General features: G+C 37.0%; 1 protein-coding gene across 5 annotated transcripts in view; it reads left to right on the top strand.

Moving 5' to 3' along the window:
* Rictor (RPTOR independent companion of MTOR complex 2) overlaps positions 1–23,026 on the top strand; it is a 103,886-nt gene that overhangs the window by 55,974 nt on the left and 24,886 nt on the right. For all 5 annotated transcript variants that reach the window (XM_038321880.1, XM_038321878.1, XM_038321879.1 and 2 more), the window contains exons 9-25: positions 4,318–4,385; positions 5,148–5,215; positions 8,336–8,418; positions 9,724–9,811; positions 10,329–10,419; positions 10,513–10,579; positions 10,704–10,784; positions 12,631–12,731; positions 14,352–14,517; positions 15,129–15,230; positions 15,355–15,401; positions 16,474–16,609; positions 17,161–17,360; positions 17,912–18,038; positions 18,930–19,094; positions 19,256–19,332; positions 20,409–20,487. In XM_038321880.1, the coding sequence (XP_038177808.1) occupies positions 4,318–4,385; positions 5,148–5,215; positions 8,336–8,418; positions 9,724–9,811; positions 10,329–10,419; positions 10,513–10,579; positions 10,704–10,784; positions 12,631–12,731; positions 14,352–14,517; positions 15,129–15,230; positions 15,355–15,401; positions 16,474–16,609; positions 17,161–17,360; positions 17,912–18,038; positions 18,930–19,094; positions 19,256–19,332; positions 20,409–20,487 (1,746 nt within the window). The remainder of the gene's footprint in view (positions 1–4,317; positions 4,386–5,147; positions 5,216–8,335; positions 8,419–9,723; positions 9,812–10,328; positions 10,420–10,512; positions 10,580–10,703; positions 10,785–12,630; positions 12,732–14,351; positions 14,518–15,128; positions 15,231–15,354; positions 15,402–16,473; positions 16,610–17,160; positions 17,361–17,911; positions 18,039–18,929; positions 19,095–19,255; positions 19,333–20,408; positions 20,488–23,026) is intronic.

Raw genomic sequence — 23,026 nt, 5'->3', positions numbered from 1 at the left:
TCTCAACTATCCTGTTCCCTCAAGTTCTCCTCGCCTCTCCCCTTCTCCTCTCTTTTTCCCCTTCCATCCAACCTTCTCCCCCACCTCCATGTTCCCGATTTTGTCAGGTGATCTTGTCTATTTCAACTTTCCAGGTGGTTCTCTATATATTTTTCTTAAGGTTCACCTTGTTACTCAGCTTCTCTAGATTCATGAACTATAGGCTCAGTATCTTTTGTTTATCCACTTATGAGTGAGTACATAGCTCATCTTTTTGGGTCTAGGTTATATCACTCAGGATGGTGTTTTCTAGTTCCATCCATTTGCATGTACAATTCAAGATGTAATTGTTTTTTATTGCTGAGAGTACTCTAACATGTAAGTATGCCACAAAGAAGTGAAAGATCTATTTGACAAGAACTTTGGTCTTTGAAGAAAGAAATTGAAGAAGATACCAGAAAATGGAACGATCTCCCATGCTCTTGGATAGGTAGGACCAACATAAAAATGGCAATCCTACCAAAAGCAATCTGTATATTCAATACAATTCCCATCAAAATCCCAATGCAATTCTTCACAGACCTTGGAAGAACAATACTCAACTTCATATGAAAAAACAAAAAACCCAGGATAGCCAAAACAATTTTGTACAGTTAAGGGAACTTCTGGAGGCATCACCGTCCCTTACATCAAGCTCTATTACAGAGCTACAGTAATGAAAACAGCTTGGTATTGACATAAAAACAGAGAAATTGACCACTGGATTCGAATTGAAGACCCAGATATTATTCCACACACCGATGAACACCTGATTTTTGACACCGAAGCTAAAATTTTATAATGGAAAAAAGAAAACATCTTCAACAAATGGTGCTAGCATAGCTGGATGTCAACATGTAGAAGAATGAAAATAGATCCATATCTATCACCATGCACAAAACTCAAGTCCAAATGGATTAAAGACCTCAATATAAATCCAACTACACTGAACCTGATTGAAGAGAAAGTGTGAAGTAGCCCCCCAATGCATGGGCACAGGAGACCATTTCCTAAATATAACCACAGTAGCACGGACACTGAGAGCAACAATAAATAAATGGGACCTCCTGAAACTGAGAAGCTTCTGTACGGCAAAGGACAAAGACAATAAGACAAAAAGGCAGCCTACTGAATGGGAAAAGATCTTCACCAACCCCACATCAGACAAAGGACTGATCTTCAAAATATATAAAGAACTCAAGATATTAGACATTAAAATTCCAAATAACCCAATTAAGAAATGGGATGCAGAAATAAACAGAATTCTCAACAGAAGAATCTCAAATGGCTGAAAGACACTTAAGGAAATGTTCAACATCCTTAACCATCAGGGAAATTAATTCAAAACAGTTCTGAGATACCATCTTACTTCTGTCAGAATGGCTAAGATCAAGAGCACTAATGATAGCTTATGCTAGAGAGGATGAAGAGTAAGGGGAACACTCATCCATTTTTGGTGGGAATGCAAACTTGTACAACCTTTGTCTATCAGCATGACTGTTTCTCAGAAAATTGGGAATCAACCTACTTCAGGATTGAGCAATACCCCTCTTGGGCATATACCCAAAAGATGCTCAGTCATACTACGAAGACATCAACTACATTTTTCATAGGTAAAATGAAGGTCATGGTTTTCAGAGTTAAAAAATATTTTGAAATTTCAGTGTTCTAAATAACAAATCTTAACAATACTAACTGTAGTACTTTTCATCCATCCAAGTTTACATTTAGCTATATGCGTTTCCTCTTTTTTTCTGCTCTACATAAGTGTGTTGCATAGTTCTTCCTGTGTAGTACGTGCCGACTTTCTTGGCTGTCTCTCACTGTCCTCTGTCTTCATCACTGTCTTTATCATGGATTCAGTTAGGAAGTCATCTTTTTATTCATCATATCATTTTGTTGTCATTTTAAATCAATGCCTTTTCTTTTCTATAAAGAACTACCGATAGTACCCTTATCTCTGCTACCAGACATCATCTTCCTCCTGTTAAAAATAGATGAGTGGGGGCTGGAGAGATGGCTCAGAGATTAAGAGCACTGGCTGCTCTTCCAGAGGTCCTGAGTTCAATTCCCAGCAATGGTGGCTCACGACCATCTGTAATGAGATCTGGTGCCCTCTTCTGGGCTGCAGGCATATGTGGAGGCTGAACAATATATACATAATAAATAAATAAATCTTTAAAAAAAATAGATGAATGGCTCACTAAAGTTTTATGTCTCAGTTTTTAGTTTACCCTGATATTCATTTGTAGTGAATTTATACAAGTTATCATGGAAGTGTTTCCTGGGCAGTTTCCCACTCAGGGTATATTTGAAGGGGAAATTCACATATGCTCTACTTGAGTTCAGAAAAATCAAGACCTTTTGGTGGGTGTGTAGTGCTAAAGTAACAAACTGGATAATTTGTAACTAATCTGTCCTTGACTTTTACCAGATTCTCAAAGTTATTGAAATAAAGGTCTCAGTTTGACATGCAAAATATTGTCTTAGAAATATCATTCTTGGGATGCTGTATGCCTTTAATCCCAGCACTTGGGAGACAGAGGCAAGCATATTTTTCTGAGTTCTAGACCACCCTGTTCTACATAGTGAATTCCAGATTAAGCAAGGCTACATAATGAGACCCTGTTTTGTTTTGTTTTGTTTTGTTTTTTTAAAAAAAAAAAAAGAAGAAGAAAAATCCAATTCTTGGGACTGGAATTGTGGTTCCATGGTTAGAGCCTTCTGTTCTTCCGGGATCCCAGTTTGAGTGTCAGCAGACAGCTTTTGTAACTCCAGCTCCAGGGAGACCTCTCTCCTTGGCCTCTGTGGACACCCACACTCATGCACATGCAGTCGCAAACACGCACACATAGTGAAAAGTAATAGAAAGGAATCTTTTAAAGCCCCGTTCTCATTGCTAAGGAGTAAATAAAAATACCTATGTTCTGTTGAAAGCACTGGCAGAACATACTAGAATGTCAGAACAAACAGATAGACCTAGTGTTACCGGAATTGCAGCATAACTAACTGCCTTGGAGTAGAATGATTAGCTGCTTTCATTTATCTGCATAGAAGAAAAGATCAACCACCTCTAGTGGGAGATAACATCAGGTAGATCTTTTATAAAATGACTGTGAACATTCATTCAGAGTTGTCTAGTCATGTACTGGCTGGCTCAATGTATGAAGTGCTTGGTACAAGCACAGGGACCGAAGTTGGCATCTCCAGCACCCAATGAACATCTGGATATGGTGAAATGTGCCAGAGACAGATGGGGCACAGTACCTTATGGACTAGCATAAACAATGATCTCTAGGTTCAGTGGGAGGCTACATCAGAAAATACGATGGAAAAGCATGTGTACTTGGACAGACAGTTCAGCTTCCAACATACATGATTTCTATTCATACAAAAAAAAACATCATCACATTACTGAAAACTCAAAAGAAAAAAATTCTTAGTACTTGCTTAGGCATAATCCAAATAGAAAAGAGTTTAAGTAAACCATAGTTAATTTGTTCTGGAAAACAATTGTAAGTAAAAATATGATACCTTTTCTCCTATAACTAGACACACAAAATGAGTCAAATGAAATATCTAGTGTGAAAAATAGACCTAGAAGTCAGGATTCTGTGAAATTACAACTTTATTGTGGACAAGGAGATGTCAATAGGAAACTGAAAAACAGTCAATAAATAACCAGAGTAACTCACAGTGAGGGTGAGCAGCACCCAAGACACAGCACATCAACACAACAGTTCAGTCCTTAGGGAGGAGAGAGAAGATTGGCAGAAAGCAAGGATCCACAGAAACAATGACTAAAATTTAGCTTCTAGATTTAACTACATATTGCAAATAGAATGTAAAAGAAAATAAGTTGTTAGACACTCCATCATAAGACTGCTAAATCCACATTTCATAAACTCAAGAGCAACTTGAGAAGAAGAAACCAACAAAAGACAGGTGCCTGGCTTCAAAAGAACCTTTGACACTTGGTTTCTCAACAGTCAGTGGAAACAGGCGTATTTGGTAATCATATTGGGTGCTGAAGGAAGATGACTGCCAACCCAACCCAGAAACACATGTGTGCCTGTGTCTGCTTTGTTTGATAGATACATGTTATACCTTAAGTTACGAACTAAAAATTCAGTTAATGTACTTAAAATCACGCTACATTTTTTAAATGAATTTGAAGATTAAATAACTGAAACAGCCACTCCTCTTAAAGAAACAGAGGAATGAAATTAATTTTGTGTTATAGAAAGAATGCCTTTTATAATTAAAATTGCTTCTGTTTCTATTTCCTTTTCTAATTAGCGAATTTTAGCACCCTATACTGATTTCCACTACAGACACAGTCCAGATACAGCTGAAGGACAGCTCAAGTAAGTACCATGAGTTTTTGCTAGGGCGTGTGGTGTCTGTGTGCTTATATTAAGTGCTATGTTTACACTGATAGTGTACAGTGCTAGGGAGTGGGAGTATACGTGAATGTCCTATCTCAGGGCTTATGTTGTACTTTCTGAATTACATAATATACATTAAAGGAAGACTTTGGGAAATTTAAATGTTAATTCTTGATCTTCAAATTGATACAGCACTGGATTCCTTTGATTTAGTAATTGTTTGATGACTGCAGATTACTGAGCCTGCTGTATAGAAAAGCTGAAGAGAATGCAGGTTGACAAGCTTCTGTGGTGGGCGTGGGCTCTTGCTTCCGGAGCATCCTTGCTGTAAAGATGCTCATTCAGCTGGCTGTGCTTTAGTGCTCAGTTGAAGTCCAGCTAAGAGCAGTTTTCAGAAGGATCAAGATTTGTAACTTAGTTATAAATCATGGTGTAGATTTTATTTTTATTCATTAATTTATTTGTACCTTTCTGTGTTATCTCTGACTAGCCAGGAAACTGCTGTGTAGCTCAGTCTGACCTTGAACTTACAGCAGTTCTCCCATCCATCTCCTGAGCTCTGAGATCATACTGTCAATTTAAAATTGAAAATCAATTTATACTAATAGTTGTCTAATTGTAGAGTAATCTGCTCTTTTTCTAAACATCTTGTTTTGATTTCAAACATAAATACTTTAATGAAACTCACCTCCTTTTTTTCTCTTGTGTCTTTACTAATTCCCCATCCCCACCCTCCAACAGAGAAGACAGAGAGGCACGGTTTCTAGCCAGTAAAATGGGAATCATTGCGACATTCCGCTCATGGGCAGGTAGGTTCTGTATGTTGCTCAGTGACATCAAAGAATAGACCTTACTTGGTTTTTCAAATGTTTAATTGTCGTAGCATCTAATTTAAATACAAATGTAGTTTTACGTTTATGGTATTATAACCAAGGAGATTTACACAAAATGATTAAAACACAATGAAGAAAGTTTATAATAAGTAGGATATTCCATTCTATATATACACATTCATTATACTTGTGAGACTGTGCTATTGATTACCTGGACATTTTAAGAAAAATCCAGCATGATCTACATTCCTGAAGAAGACCCCCATAGTAAAAGACAAAACTCGTGTATCATGTATTGCTGAAGCTTCTTACTTAAAATTGTTTAGTAATGTCATAAGTAGTAGGTATGTTAGGTAGGGTGTTAGGAGTCTCAAACATTGTTGTTACTTGTTTTCAACCCAGGGCTTTGTGCCTGATTAAACAAGAGCTGTATTCCTGAGCCTCATAACCAGCTCACCAGAGTTCTTTAATATAGGATTATACATGTTTCCTCATTCTCTGAAGTAAAAAATATTTTTTCATAATATGGCCATTGACTTATTTTCTGGCAATGATTACCTTCTTAGGTTCACAGTATTCCTGCAAAGAGAGCTTGTAAAGGAAAGTTAGCATAAGCAGAACAAAGAAACTTCCTTTAATACTGCTGTGTACTTAAGTAACCCTACATTACAAATATATTTTCTATACAAATGTTTATACTAGCCACTGGGCTTTTGCTAGTGTGTCCAGTGTGCTTCTGCCATCTTAGTACCTCAATAAAAACCTTGCCTTATCTGTTGTGCTTACCTTCATGGACAGCTGAAAGGTTGTGTGTGAACATAAGAGTAAATAATAGTATTTTTCATACTTATTCTAATTTATTTTTATTTCCAAAACTAAATGCTAACAATTTCATTTTAAAATTAAGATATATGTAGTTTTTACTTCTGGAAGCTGAAATGTTCAAGAACGTGGCATTAACCTCATGTGGCGAAAATGACAGACTGCAAGCTCCAGACTTTGCTCTCGTAAAGTTAGTTTGGGGATTTGTTAGGATGACCTCATCTAATCCCTAGTCACCTCTCAGAAACTATCAGTGTGCATTTGGGGACTGGGTTTCTGGCATGTGATCATTGAAGTCCCTCAAGGCTCAAAGTATAGAGCAGTGCATTCTAGCCCCCAGGTCCTCTTTTAGCAGACACAGCTTGGGTCCTCCTGCTAAGGAGGATGATGTTATTTTCTGTCATTCAGTGTCCTCTGTTATCTCTCAGCTTAACCGCTGTCATAGCTGTTTCTGTTTTTCTGAAACATATTGATTGCACTGTGCTTTAATTACCAAGATGACCTAACTGCTCACTCCTCGACCTTCCTTCTAGACTATTGTTGTCAATCTCTGATTAAAATTCACCTTATACATTCTTACTAAGTGACTTTCTCCCAATGCTCTTATATATTGACTTGTGACTAGAAGCTTTAAAAGTTAGATGCTTTCTACCTTTTGTTAAACAATGAAAATAGTAGTATTTCAAGTTACAACCTTCAAAATATTTTTCTAACAGAAGTATTTTCCTAAATAGTGTTTAGATTCTGTGGCAGTGTTTATGAATTAAATAAAGTTTTGCAGTGTTAACACAATGACAGGTTTCAAGTTCCACATAACTGATGGGATGGTAACTTCAGCAGCACAGATTTTCCCCAAGTGTCAACAGCCTTTCTCCTGTGTTAGCAGAAAAGAAGGTTTATACCCCTTATCATAATCTCTTGCTTCTCAAGGTGTGAGAAGTGCTCTTCAAGAACTTAAGCACTTAATTCTGCTTACTGTGTTTAACTTGAACTTTGTTTCTAAGTCTAAAGAGAAATTATAACTTATTCATGCATGCAGACATACAAATTAAACATCCTTAATATGAAATCCAAATTGCTTCAGTAGCTGAGATTTTTTTTTTTTTTTGAGTAGTGACATAAATAGAAAATTTTACATGTGGCCTCATGTGATTAGTTACAGTTAACATAAGAACGTTTGTCTTCAGGATATGTATATAAAGTATATATGAAGCATAAATGACTTTATGTTGGGTCCATACCTGAGTTATCCCATGACAAATGTGCAGGTATTCTAAAGTTTGAAAGAAAAAAATCAGAATTTGAAACATACCTGGTTCTAAGGATTTTTGTTAATGGTTGCTTGGCCATTGTAGCGGTGACAGAGCTTTAGAGTCCTGTGCGACTACCCTGACATTTTATAGAAGAAATTTGAAAATGTGTGGTTAGCATGTATTCCTGCTGTGTAAGTTTTGTATCTGTCTCCACTATCTGCTTGTCTGTCTGTCCCTATGTGTCTCCATCATTCCATCTAAGTTTCTGTGATGTACTGTGAAAAAGCTTGCAGATGCCAGAGTTCTTTAGTCCTGGAAAAGGTGCACATGCACACTCGTGGTTAGCTGCTCAGTACACATGTTCTGTTGTGCACTGCCATCAGCCTGTGTAAGTTCAGTTGCTCTGCATCCTTTTCAGTGTTTACTGTTGTAGTCTCCAGTGTCAACTATTTTAATGTAGTGGTCTCTCTGATACAATTTGCATTTCATGAAAATTAGTGATACTGAGCTTGATTATCACCTATTTACATATCTTTTGTGACATAAAATTTTAGTATGTTCAAAATTCTGCAACTTAAACTCTTTGATCCGTGAATTTTACTTAGAGTATGTTACTTATTTTCATATATGCATTCAACTGATTTTAGAAATATATTTGACAAATGTCATATGGGTTTGTTTTTTTTTTTCCTCTGTAGTCTGAGGAGTATTTGGCAGGGAAAATACTGTTGTTTTTCTCTCTCATGTTCTTACTTCCAGACAGGTATTCATGTATATACCTTGGTGTTCATCAGTTTCTAGATATGAAATAGAAATTGATGAGGAATTTAGGTGATGGACTTAATGACAATTTCCATTCGGTGGGGATTGTCAGAGAATACTTGGTATCCTTCAGTTAGATGATATCAGTTATAATAGCCAAGTAGTATAATTTAACTTGGAAGATAATCACAGATTCTGTATCATGATATATTATTGTAGAATTTCTTTTCTTATTTTTTTTAACTTTTATCCTCCTTAGGTATTATTAATTTATGTAAACCTGGGAACTCTGGGATCCAGTCCCTAATTGGAGTACTTTGCATACCAAATATGGAAATAAGGGTAAGTAACAGTTACTGTAATTCTTACATGCCTGGACTCTTAAAAGTTACATTAGCGACTGAAGAGAAGGCTTCTTATTAAGAGTGAACTGTGTCCTGCTCTTGTGGAAGATTCAGGCTGGGCTTTCAGCACACCTGTCATAGCTACCTGTAATTGCAGTTCCACTAAAGTCTCATGCCACTGGTCTCTACAGTCATCTGCACTCACCTCAAGCTGGTAACTTTTAGCTTAGAGCATTGTATAGGACATGACTATGTAATAGTAATATATGGATCATTTAAAATACTGTTGGGAGTGATAATTGTATTAAAACTTGAGTTAAAATTATTAAAACAATGCAAGTGAAACAGAAGAACATTTTTATTTTAAAAGAATCAAACCTAGAAATATATATACACATATAAATGTATATATATATAAAACAAAAAGTAGATGTATATTTATGTGGTCATGCTTTGTAATTTATATATTTTTGATACCATTGTTACCATGTTTTTATTTCTAAGATAGTAATTGTCACTAAAACTAAGTTATTTATGTCTTGATTTATTAGATATTTTCATAGATGGTTATAATTAAGACCTTTATAGTAAGTAGCTAAAAACAAATTGAAAGTAGAGGGAAAAAAATTCATTAACTCTTAAGTTCTCTTTTCCCTTAAATGTTTTTGTTTTAATTTTGTTTCTCTGTTTTACCTCCTAGTTGGTTTTCTTTAAATGAACCATACCTGTAGCAGAACAAGCTTGTGAGAAAAACTTGACTAGGCATTCCTTGCTTACAATGTGAAATAAAATGCACTAGACCATGGAAGTGGGAGGTGTGCTTATAAACGAACACATCTCGAGCAAGGAACAAAAGGAGCAACTTTGTTGACCCTTTTTGGGGTGTTGGGAATCAAACCTTGGGACATTGTAGGCAAGTAGTTTGCCACTGAGCACACCCCTGCTCATCTACTGACTTCCATCCCTGGGCATGGAAAGAACTGAAATCTGTGTTCAGATTTGCACAATGGTGATAAGGAAACACTTTCTTGGAAAAAAATTGACATATTAAATATTTAGTAATTATCCTTTCCCTAATATAATCTTGATAGAATGTGATAGGTATGTTTTTATTAATTTTGTCATTCTTTGAACATGATCTTTTAAAAGTTCATATGTTTTTCGAGGCCAGCCTGGTCTACAAGAGCTAGTTCCAGGACAGGCTCTAGAAACTACAGGGAAACCCTGTCTCGAAAAACCAAAAAAAAAAAAAAAGTCATTAAAAACTTTTGTAGAAATAAGCGAACTGTATTTGCTCTTCTAGCGAGGTCTGCTTGAAGTGCTCTATGATATATTTCGTCTCCCTCTACCTGTTGTGACAGATGAGTTCATAGAAGCCCTGCTCAGTGTAGGTGAGTACTAACACCTGCACTGGGATCTGTTGCTTATGGGAACTTTTAAATGACTTGGATGGAAATAAATGACAAAATGCTGAAATACTAATTTGAACATCACTTTTTCTTCTTTCGGGAAGTTAGACATTATCTGACTCATAAAGTTACAGCTGCTGTGCCATGTGTGTGTTGTATGTGAGTGTACAGGGATGCTCACTCCATATGGGGCTTCTTCCTCTGTCACTCCCTTATTGTTTTGAGATAGAGTCTCAGTGAACCAGGGCCTGATTATTTCAGCTAGTCTGGTTGGCCCTTGAGCTCTCCAGATCTGCCTGTCTCCACTCCCATATGCCACTGTCACAGGCACACACACTACTTGACAAGCATGGACCACCCCTTTGCCAGTCATGACAGTCTGTACCACTCCACAAGCAGATTATTTTTAAAACCCCTTTTAGCCTGGATAGCTGATAGTCCAACACTCATCTTATTCACTGTTACATAATCTGGTAACTACCTGTTTTAACTCTTTTAGATCCAGGAAGGTTCCAGGACAGTTGGAGGCTTTCAGATGGCTTTGTGGCAGCTGAGGCAAAAACTATTCTTCCCCATCGTGCTAGATCCAGGTAGAATATAGATATAAAAATGATTCGTTTATTACTATTACTGTTTTTATGTTATGTAGAACATGTAAATTTTTAAGGTGCTTTTATTTCTAGACCAGACCTCATGGACAATTACTTGGCACTGATACTTTCTGCATTTATTCGTAATGGACTTTTAGAGGTAATGTTTCGACACCTTTATTCTGTCCGTTAACAAAATTGGTTAGAGTGAGAAACAGATCTGATGCAGGATGTGTCTGTGTGCACCGCTGTGCAGCAGTGATGCTTTTGTCTTGCCGCCATAGGGCTTGGTTGAAGTGATAACGAACAGTGACGACCACATCTCCGTTAGAGCGACCGTCCTGTTAGGAGAGCTCCTGCATATGGTAAGTGTCATGACCTCTGCTTATGTGGATAAAATGTGTAGGATTTTAAATGATAAACTGCTTAATTGGATGGCATTACTTTATGATAGCTCAGACAGTATATTTTCCTTTTGCCAAAGCCCTTGATTCCTGATAGAGATGTTCTATGTCTATATTAACTGGTTTTATAAATGTAACAAATACTGAATGTTGATTTTTTTTCTTTAACCTCTCTTAATGTTGATATTTTGATCCTGTAAATCTTGATTGCATTCAGAAAGGCATCCTAACTGAAGAAAGCAAGAAATAAAAAATACGAAACCATGAATTTTATGTCTGCTAGGAATGTGATCCATACATTGTAGTGACTTACTGACCTTCAGAAAGTTTAGTGAAAAAGTTTTAAATATAATACCTGAATATCACTGATGTCCATAAATTAATATTTTTAGGTTTAAAGAACGAGATTCTTTGATTTTTTTTTCCTGACTTTTACTAACTACCAGAAACTAGAGGCTGTGGGTACTTCTCTATACTCTTAGTAAACTGAATAAGGAAAGAATTATGCATTATAAAGATTTGTACTTGTAGGTCACTACCAACTGATAAAATACTAAATAAAAATCACTTTGGACTTGATTAGGAAGAAGTGATTATTTTGATAGACCTTTTCATATTCATCATGGCTTGCATATTCATCATATTGCATCATGGCAGAATTATTTTTTGTTTGTTTTTGTTTTCTTAAGTGTTTCTGGCTGGGTGTGGTAGCACCTGGTCTTGATCTTAATTGCAGCACTCAGAAAGCAGAGGCATGTGGATCCTTGAGTTTGAGGCCAACCTGGTCTATGTAATGAATATCAGTGAATGTCAAAACAGCCAGGGCAACATAATAGACACTGTCTCCAAAACCAAAAATGTGCGTGTTTCCTCCTTTCTTCCCCCAACTCTTTTTTTCCCCACATAGTAACTGAGCTGTATATGTAAGGTAAAGGATTAAACATTATTTAAAATCTGTCTTCTTATCAATGACTTAGTCACTTTCTCTGATCTCATTGGCCTATCTGTGAAAGCACTAAGCAATACTGCAAATTCTCAAGTTAGATAAGCTGTATGTTAGGTCTCAAGCTACCATTTCCTATAAAAATATTAGTATTCATTTCTTCTGTATGGAGGAATCTTTATATGAATTTAATATTTTCCCTCAAGTCTCAGAATTCTGTGATTCTCATGAAATATAAAAGGTGACCAGACTGAGGATAACAATTTTAGTTACATTTACTATTTTTTCATATCTTCTTATTTACATTTAATAAATGTACTTATTCATAAGAAACTGGTTGGGTAGTGGAATTTTGCCTGGCACCAGGAGATAATGTTTCTGTTTAAAGAGTATTGCTATATGGGATCGGCATATTCTGAGAAGGTTGATATCGCTTCTGTACTTTTCTCAAATATGATGCTTTACTACATTAATTCTTTAGGTCATTTAAAATTCTCATTGTTTTAAAAATATTTTAAATTGTGTGTGTGTGTGTGTGTGTTTGTGTATGGGACACATGTGTGCATGCAATTGTGCTGTGGTACATTGTGGATCAGAGTACAGCTTAGGAGGAGTTGGTTCGTCCTTTCTACCATGTGGGTCATAGGATCAATCTCAGGTCCTCAAATTTAATGGCAAACATTCTGTCCTGTGAAGCCATCTCACTGGCTCCAACCTATCATTCTTAATGGAATTGGATGGGATTAAAAATTCTAAGTATGTGTGGGTGAAAAATAAGTTAATTTCATGAAAAGCCTTGAGTTTTATTAGTCTTACATACTATAATATGTCTGTAACTGTATTTGTTTCTAAAATCTCATCTAGGCAAACACAATTCTTCCTCATTCACATAGCCATCATTTGCACTGCTTGCCAACCCTTATGAATATGGCTGCATCCTTTGATATTCCCAAGGAAAAGAGACTGTAAGTATTAGAGCCTTAGCAAAGTATGCTTAATATATTTAGTATCCTCCTAAATAATCTTCTCTTTAAACACAGAGAGAAAGCAAGCAGTATGGAAAGCTTGTACTTGGGAATTACCTTTGAAAACCTCAAGGAAGGAAAGTTACATTCTCAAAATATTTAATAATTTTATTTGTGACTACAGAGGGTTAGTAAATGATAAATTGACCTACTTCCTTCCATGTTTCTGAACAAAGATGCAGGCTTTACTGTATGACTTATGAGGGGTTTTTTGTTGTTATTTTAATTTGCTTTTATGATCTGGAAAAAGTTAGTATATATACTGTCAAGCACATTTTCCCCTGCTAATGTAAATAAAATGCATTTCAGTAGCTCTCTGGAGCTCTGAACTTTTCTTTAAAATTACACATTCTTCAAAAGTTTAATTAGCTTTAGTAAAACAAATGTTTATAAATTGGCCTATCAATAAATATCAACTATTTGCTTTAATTTTGCCAATAAATGGGCAATAAATCTCTGTGAGTTCGAGACCAGCCTGGTCTACAAGAGCTAGTTCCAGGACAGGCTCCAAAGCCACAGAGAAACCCTGTCTCGAAAAACAAAAAAAAAAAACAAAAAAAAAATTATGATTAAAATAACAGTAATAGTAGTACTCCTGTTTTTATTTATTTTATTTATTTTTTTAGCTCCCTAACTTCTCTTTACTAACAGACTAAGTATTTGCCAATATGACTGCATCCTAAAAGTTTTAGACTCTATTTACCAAAAGTTCTAAGGTTGAGACTTGGTTGCTGCCAAATTCTTCAAAATTGTTTTTTTACATATAACAAAGAAGTAATTAAATAACTTTAATGGATTCTAATTATGATTATCAGTCAATGCTGAAGATAGAGATGAGACAATTCAGTTGCTACTAGGATCATTGATTATATTAATGGACAATGAAGTTTTATTGTAACTTCATGTAAATTAAAATCAGTTTCAAGTAGAACACTTGCGAAAAACAAAGCTTTAAAATGTGAATAAGAAAACTGGGCTCTTGACTTTCTGTAACTGCCTGTGAGTATGTGGTTTTTTTGTGGGGTACACTTGATATGTTTCCCTGTCTTGCTCTCCACCATACTTGATAAGACAGGATCTCTCTCATGGAACTAGGACCTCACCCTCTGGCTAGGCTGGCTAAGTAGCCACTGTTTCTTAGGACCTGGGGATCTGCTTGTCCTCACCTCAGACTCTAAGGTTACAGGTGCATACTGCAGTACAATCCTTTTTGTGGATAGTAGGGTTTCAAAGTCAGGTACTCTAATGTTTGCAAATCAAATGCCTTGTTCATTGTATCATCTATTCAGTGCTGCATAAGGAATTCTTAAAACCAATACACAAAATGGGCCTACCACCTTAGAAAGAAAGATTAGTAAGTGAAAGTTTGAACCCAAAATGGGTTTTTCTTTATGTGAATCAGCAGTGTTGATCTGTTCTTATGCTCCCATGCTTCAGTAAATGTTTCTGTTTGCTTAGTAATCGCTATCCTTGAATTTATGTAAGTTTAAATAACTTAGCAGCCATTACTTTAAAAGTATGCTAGCCTTGTTACAGTATTGATTTTTCTTTCCTCATTAGCCGAGCCAGTGCAGCCCTGAACTGTTTAAAACGCTTCCATGAAATGAAGAAGCGAGGACCTAAGCCTTATAGCCTTCATTTAGATCACATCATTCAGAAAGCAATTGCAACACACCAGAAACGGGATCAATATCTTCGAGTTCAGAAAGATATATTTGTTCTTAAGGTATTGGCATGAATATTACTTTAGTTTCCTAATTCTCAACAACTGGATTGTAGTGTACTTATACATGTTTGGGTTTTCAATTTCATTCAAGCATATGGGTTTTAAAATTACTAGTTTTACATTGAAGAGGAACCCTGGAGCTGGGTTTAGTCTATGTGAGGGTAGAGTATGTGTTGGGGATGTCTGTGTGAGGCCAGAGGACAACAGTGTGCTGTTTCTCAAGACACCATGTACATTGAGTTGTTTGTTTTTGAGACAGGCTCTCTCATTAACCAAAAACTCACTGCGTAGGCTAGGAGGCTGGGCTGGCCAGCAGGTACAGATTCCCCTTGCATCTTCTTCCATAGTGCAGCCATGTCAGGTGTGTGTCACCAGTCTAAGCATGTGTAGGTTCTGCAGACTGAACTCCTCCGGTGCTCTTGCTTGCAAGGCAAGCACTTTATTAACTGAAACTTTACCTGCCCTAGTTTTTTAGGATTTTTATTAGCTTTTTGAAAATTATTTTTGAAGATCATTAATGATACCCCCCCTTCATTTTTAAAATTAGAAATTAGTTTTCTGATGTGAGCATAGATTGTTTAATTGACCTTATTACTGTCTGGTAATTTTAGGATACAGAGGAAGCTCTTTTAATAAACCTTAGGGATAGCCAAGTTCTTCAACATAAAGAAAATCTTGAATGGAATTGGAATCTCATTGGGACCATTCTTAAGGTATGATAGAGTACTTTGTGGAGATTGCTAAACTGTTTTCATTTTATTACTATAATTTATTATAGTTATATGCTTAGGAATTGCCAAATGTACATTTCTAATATAAGATATCATGTTTTTCTAGTGGCCAAATGTAAATCTAAGAAACTATAAAGATGAACAGTTGCACAGGTATGTAAAAACTATTGTGCGTTTAAATTTAAAGAAATTAAATTTATATTATGGTTAATGCCTGCTAAAAGTAATCATTGATATTTTTAAAAAGATGCATCCATTTTATGTGTAGTCTTGTAATCAGAATGCACAAGCTAATTTTCTTGGTATTTATGTTCTTCTTCCAGTTTTGATCTTTATGATAAGTTACTTACTCTGAGATAGTATTATCTAGGTCATGGTTCTAACCCTGACTCATGGACAAAATTAAGACATGGCATCCATTTTTATTGGAGCACTTGTGCTTGCACACAAGTCATCTTCTGAGAGCTGTCTCTTCCTGACAGTGCTTATCTATACTGAAAAGCGTGCTGATGTCATAGCACATGCAGCATGTGAAGCTGCTACACTGTAAAGCATGCTGACTTCATGTTTATATCAGGTTTTGAGAAATATATAGAATAGGCAAGTTACAGTGACATGAAGAAGCATAGTACTCTTGATATTCTTTAATAATAACATAATAATATAATAAATTTGTTTTTTAACTCCTGTGCATAGCTGCTTCTTCAGGTTACACTGTAGTGCATGAACTTAAGGTGAACTATATTAAGTGATCACAGCATTGAAAGTTGTTGGAATATATTCATAAATTCAGTTAGGTTGGTGTCTGTAAGAGGCTTCCTTGTATCTCTCCAGCATTCCAGTCTATAACTGAGTGTTATCTCAGTTTTGTTGCTGGGGATGTGGTGGCTGTTCTTAGTTTTGTTCCTTTGGTTTTTTTGAGGCATGATCTTGCTATGTAGCCAAGGCTAACCTGAAAACCACTGTGTGGCCTGTCCTGGCAGCTTTCAGCCACTCTCTTTCTGCCCTTAACTCCAGAGTGCTGAGCGTTTTAATGTAGCCCATGCCTGGTCAGGACTGCACTTTCCCTACCAGGGAAACTTTCTGTCTGACCAACATGGTTCCCAATGATATCTTATTTAAATGTGAAATGTACCAAGGTGCTTAGTAAGTTTCCTAAACTGTGCTCAAGGTTCTTTAATAATTGTGCTTTCCTATTTTGCTGCTAATTTCTTCTTGATTTTAGGTTCGTGCGTAGACTTCTTTATTTTTACAAGCCCAGCAGTAAGCTGTATGCCAGTCTGGATCTAGACTTTGCCAAGTCTAAGCAGCTCACAGTTGTCGGCTGTCAGTTTACAGAGTTTCTTCTTGAGTCTGAAGAGGTAAGCCATCTAGAGACTTTGACAGAAAATGTTTCTTGTTGAATCTACTCCTTTTTTTCTCTTCTACTACTACCCTTAAATACACACTTTTCTTTTTTCCTTTCCTTTCTCCCCGCCCCCAGCTCCCATTTTCTAAAGAAAAGTCAGAGTACATAGCTCTCTGGTTTACCTGGAATTCACTATGTAGGCAACATTGGCCTCAAACTCAGCAATCTATCTGCCTAAAGTGCTGGAAGTGTATGCTAACACATCTGGCCTTGTGGTGTACTTTTTTCCCCCTAGTTGGTATAAGCTCTATTTGAACTATAAGCTGAGACTTGTATTTGAATCCTGACGTAGTCCTACTTAGTTAGGAAACCTTAGGGAATTACCCACCCTCTAGATGGCCTGGTCTCAGATAAGATGGAGAAATGGAAAATAAAGAGGATCTCCAGATAACTTTTATTTTTAATTCAAATGGATCAAACTCCACAGACTCGGTGATCCTGTTACCAGTTGACTTAGCATCACTAAGATTTTCATGGCTATTAGAGATGAATTTCTAATTACAGGATGGGCAGGGGTACTTAGAAGATCTCGTGAAAGATATTGTTCAGTGGCTCAATGCTTCATCTGGGATGAAACCTGAAAGAAGCCTTCAGAATAATGGTTTGCTGACCACCCTCAGTCAACACTACTTCCTGTTCATCGGAACACTCTCTTGTCATCCTCATGGAGTCAAAATGTTGGAAAAGTGCAGCGTCTTTCAGTGGTGAGCATTCTCTAATTGTGTTGCAATGTAAGCCTAAACTTTAGTTTTAATGAGTCCAGATATACAATATGCTTTTTAGTCTGTGTGTGTGTGTGTGTGTGTGTGTGTGTGTGTGTGTGTGTGTGTTTGGTAAATGCTTTTTCTCAGAGATACTTATTTATATAGGATTTAAAGAATGTATGTTGTGCTAGGTGGTGGTGGCACACGCCTTTAATCCCAGCACTTGGGAGGCAGAGGCAGGTGGATCTCAGTGAGTTTGAGGCCAGCCTGGTCTACAGAGTGAGTTCCAGGACAGCCAAGACTGTTACACAGAGAAACCCTGTCTTGATAAATAAAACAAAATGTATGTTGAATTGTTTTCATATGACCATCTCATAAAATTTTAATCATCTGTGCTAATGGGTTCTTTAAGGACTGTAACAGCTGATAGGTTGTCTGCTTTGAATATGCATAATTTTCTATTTGTCAGTCATATTTCAATTAAACTGGAGAAAAGTTTATTGAATTAATGAATCAACACAGTAATTTATAATAAATACTCTTTTTTTCAGTCTTCTTAATCTTTGTTCCTTGAAAAACCAAGATCACCTGCTGAAGCTCACTGTTTCTAGCCTAGACTATAGCCGAGATGGATTAGCTAGAGTCATTCTTTCAAAAATCCTCACGGCAGCTACTGATGTGAGTATAACATGGGAGATAAAGCTGTAGTTTTATAATCAGTTCTTTCCAGTAATTTATACATTGAACTAAGAATATGGGGAAGAAATTGAGTTAGCCTTAACTTTTAGTTGTAATTACTGGCAAGGGACATTCTGTGATCACAGTTTTTTTTCCAGGGCCCATCATATGCCACATAAGCTGACCCCTGTGACTTGCCAAAATATAAGAAATTTGATGCATAATTTATGATAGTTGAGGATTGCATTCACATATTCTCTTTAGTAAACTTTTTTTTTTAAATTGTAGTACTGTTTTGCCAATAGCTTAGGCATATTTCTAGCTAGCTCTTAACATCTTAAATTAACCCATTCCTATTATTTTGTGTTTTACCACAAGGCTTGTGGTTTACCGGTAAGGTTCTCCAGTGTCTGTCTCCTTCGGCAGCAACATGGCATCTCTTTGACTCCACCTACTTTTTCTATATATCTTTTTCAGCCTGGCTATATTTTGTTAAGCCCTTGGCCAAAATCAGCTTCTTTAACCAATGGCAATAAAACATATTTACAGCATACAGAGGGGAGTCCCACATCAGACATGGCTTCCACTCCTGACTAAGAAGCTATCTACAGTTGATACCTGCTTGCAATGGGAAAATTAAGTTTTCTCCAGTGGAGTCTCATTGGGTATATTGACCACTCTTCAAGGTTGACCCTGTGCCCAGTTGTTCACCAAATGAAAAGTGAACTCACTGTCTCTGAGGAACTCCGTATAGAACCCTCCTAAGTTAGAAGGGAATGGCTGTATCATTCCCTCAGTTTCATTCCTTCTGTCCATTGCAAGTGGAACGGCGTTTCCAAAACAATAGTAAATATCTGTGATGACTTTTAATGCGTTCCTTTATCTCTTCAGGCCTGCAGATTGTATGCAACAAAACATTTAAGGGTTTTGTTGAGAGCTAATGTTGAATTCTTCAATAATTGGGGAATCGAGTTACTAGTTACTCAACTACATGATAAAAACAAAACAATTTCTTCTGAAGCTCTGGATATTCTTGATGAAGCTTGTGAAGACAAGGTAAAGTTGAACTGTATTGTTATAATGAAACATTTAGGCCGAATTTTATAATTTTTTACATTTTAATGGGCAGTATTACAAAAGTGTAGTATGCATAAACATTTTAGAACAGAGCATATGCTGTCTTCGTGTATTTATTAACTTGATGATCATCCCTTTAGGCCAATCTTCATGCTCTTATTCAGATGAAACCAGCCTTATCCCACCTTGGAGACAAGGGCTTGCTCCTCCTCCTGAGGTAAGTATTAAGTACATGTTCTTGTGGTGATATTTTTTGTTGTGCCCTCTCAGTCATGTATATTAGTGTTAAATCCAAATCTGACTAAATACTTCAAATTTATTTTAAATTTAGAACTGAACTGTTCTTGTTTTGTGTGCTTGTATTCAGTATTTTTCTCATGCTTTTCATAAAGTTTTCTTTATTTTTATCGGGTTCAGTCTTTTTGCAAATTTGTTGAAAATTTATCTGCAATTGAGAAAAATTGGGGGGCTGGAGAGATGGCTCAAAGGTTAAGAGCACTGTTTTCCTAGGGGTCCAGAGTTCAATTCCTAACAACCACATGGTAGGTCCAACCCTCTGTAATAAGATATGGTGCCCTCTGCTGACACGCAAGGATGCATGCAAGCAGAACACTATACATAATTAATAAATAAACAAAAATCTTTTAAAAGAAAAAAAAAAGCACAATTTTGTCAGAGTTTAAAAGAGAAAAACCCCCTGGCAGACAAACTAAAACCTCAACAGCTGCCCAGAGGAAGACAGTGGAGGAGAGAAGGACAAAAGGCCATACTGTAATCTGGCATGGAGGTGAGATGCCTGATAGATAAGCAGCCATGTGGTGGGGAGTGAAACTTTAGAGAAAGAGGGAGGAAGCCTAGAAGGCTGGGGGAAACCCAAAAGTTTTGAGGAAAGCATGCGTAGAGAAGAAAGGGAAACATGGACTTTTCTGTGCCTGGTAGACATACAAACTGCATGGTTGCAATGCTGTGGGCTTAAGACCTAGTGATGGATTTGGGTGATGGCTGATCTGGCTCCTTTCAAGTGAAAGGAGGCATCAGGTGTGGTGGTCAGGGTAGCCCTTCAGCTTGTCTCTCTAAAAACCATTCCAAAAATGCGCTAGTGGTTTTATTTGTATAACTGTCAGATGTAGGGAGAAATGGAAGTCCTAGTGTTTGAAATTTTAATAAATTGTAGTTAACCTTTTTATCTTAGACAGGAGTATTCCAAAGACTGTTTGTTTCTTCAGCATATTCTATATGTTATTTAGATCTCTTTTAGACTCGATGTTTAGCTATGGTTGTTCTAATTTGCAGATTTCTCTCCATTCCAAAAGGATTTTCCTACCTGAATGAAAGGGGTTATGTAGCAAAGCAACTGGAAAAATGGCACAAGGTAACTTCTTACTAAATAACAAGATTTAATTTGTATACCCTTTCCTTTGGGAATTCAGACCAATCTACACTACATTAGACCTTATCTACAAAACAAACAAAAGTAAATGCATTCATGTTATCTTGGACTTTCTATTGTTATGAAGAGACACCATGACCATAGCAACTCTTACAAGGAAAACATTCAATTGGGGCTAGCTTATAGTTTCAGAGGTTTAATATATTACCGTCATGGTGGAACATGGAAGTTTTCAGGCAGATATGGTGCTGGAGAAGGAGTTGAGAATCTGCAGGCAGCAGATGCAACTGTATCCCACACTGGGCATAGCTTGAGCATATGAGACCTTAGAGCCCACCTACACAGTGACACGTACTCCAAAAAGGCCACACCTCCTGATACTTCTACTCCCTATGGGCCAAGCATAAGTCTGTGGGGGCCATGCTAATTTTAATTTTATACTGATATATATACAAAAGAAAGCTGTAGTTTTTTTTTTAATTGCTAGATTGATTGGTTGATTGGTTTTATGTGTGTTGTATGGTCGTGCATGCCATGGCAGACACATGGACATCAGAGGACAACTTACGGAAATTGGTCCTCTCCTTCCATCATATAGATCTTAGGAATTAAACTCAGTTCATCAAGCTTGGTAGCAAGTACCTTTTACATGAGTCACTTTGTTGTCCCTGCTTATTTTGACTGCATTCAGTTGAATTTGATTGTGTTTTTTACTACTATGCTTTCTTGAACCCAATTAACCACCAATTCTTCTGTTTCGGTCTCTTATACAGACTGGTTTTACTTTAGCCCTTCTATGCTTAAATAACCTTTTCTAAATGAAACAAGGTTTAAAACAGTTCTGTGTAAGCAGATACTAATCATCTCCTTACACTTTATTTTAGGGTGCTACCTTTCATGAATCTGAGAGCATGCTTCTCCTGTCATAGTTGTGATGCATGGGGAAACCATCAAACTATACCACTTCATAATTGGAAAGGAGCCACATAGCTCTCTTTCCAGTGGTATATCGAGAACAGCCAAAGGCATTCTGGGGGAGTCCAAAGCTACCTTTCAGGAGGCAGAGAGGTTAGCAGAGGCTGGGTAAAGTCTTGCCACTTTGATATTTTGGTTTTTGAGACAGGGTTTCTCTGTAGCTTTGGAGCCTGTCCTGGAACTCTCTCCGTCGGCCAGGCTGGCCTCAAACTCACAGAGATCTGCCTGCCTCTCCCTCCCTAGTGCTGGGATTAAAGGCGTGCACCACCACTGCCTGGCTTTAAGTCTTGTCAGTTTTAAGGAGAGCTGGAAGCTACCTGCAGGGTCTGAAGTATGCAGTCCAGATCAGCCTGGGAGAAAGTGTGAGAGCTTTGGTTTGTGTTTCAGTATCAGCTGATAAGGAGCTAGACATTTTCCTCATTTGCCGGAAGTGGGGGAGGTAGAGGAAGTGGCCCTTCTGGCAAACAAAAACTTAATTCAGGCCATTTCACATGTTTCTGAGGAATGCTCAGTGTTAACTTTTGTCTGTCCTCCATCAGTTCTTCGGTTTAACCATCAGAGTGTAGCCGGAACTGAACCCAGACTGTCAATGGCACTCTCATTTTGGGGGTTTGGAGTTTGGGGGATTGTAATGCACTATGCCTGTTCTACATGCTGTGGTACGGTTCGCGAGCCTGGCAAGGAGCTGGAGATTGAAATACACACATACCACAGAGACAGACACACAGAGACAGGGGTCATCCTTGAAACAAGAATGCCAAGAATGCCCCCCTTTATTTTGTTACAGGGCAGCTTTTATTAGTGTCTTCCCTGACCAATGGCCACGCCCTAGCTCTTGGGATCCTTTAGCTGCCACCAGAAACCACTCCCCTGCCATCAGGGTCTCAGAGCTGCTGCAAGCACAGGAAAACAAGTTGTTTACTCAGGCCACAGGAAATTAAGGGTCTGGGGGTCCACAGTCTCCAACAGGGGATGGAACCAGTGGTGACATGTTGCTTACTCTGAGGCATTTTATAGAAAAGTTTTTCTGTTTTTCATAAAAATGATTTTTACAAAACCTTGTAGATAATTGATTATGCAATTAAACTGGCTATTAAGTATTATAAGCTTTTATCATATATGTCAGTGATTCTTCTAATTATGATGTAGCAGCTGTTTTGGAAAGCATATCATTTTATAACTGCCTTTTTATTTCTTTGATATTTTAACTATCAGTAGCTTGTTTTCAACAAAGAGGAATTAGAAACATAAAAGAAAGTCTCTTCTCACCATTGTGCCTTTCAGCTGATTTAAATTGTGATCACTTCTTGCTCCTAGGTGAAGTATTAGGGAGATCCTACAGCTTTTCTTGTCAACTAGGAAATAGTTATCTCTTTTTAAGATAATATAGTGTCTAAGTCAGCATACTATTGAAATTTTTCTCATGCAGTTTTACACTTCTCATCCAGCACAAGCCTGCTGTTGGCTTAGAAATACTAGTGGAGAAAGGATAGGTTTCATTCTTTGCTCCCCCGTTATTGTCTTCATTTTTGTGTTACTTATTTTT

Source organism: Arvicola amphibius, chromosome 3 (assembly GCF_903992535.2).
Source record: "Arvicola amphibius chromosome 3, mArvAmp1.2, whole genome shotgun sequence".
Taxonomy (NCBI): Eukaryota; Metazoa; Chordata; class Mammalia; order Rodentia; family Cricetidae; genus Arvicola; species Arvicola amphibius.
Note: the sequence above shows the minus strand (reverse complement) of the source record. Positions and strands in the feature narration are given on the sequence as shown.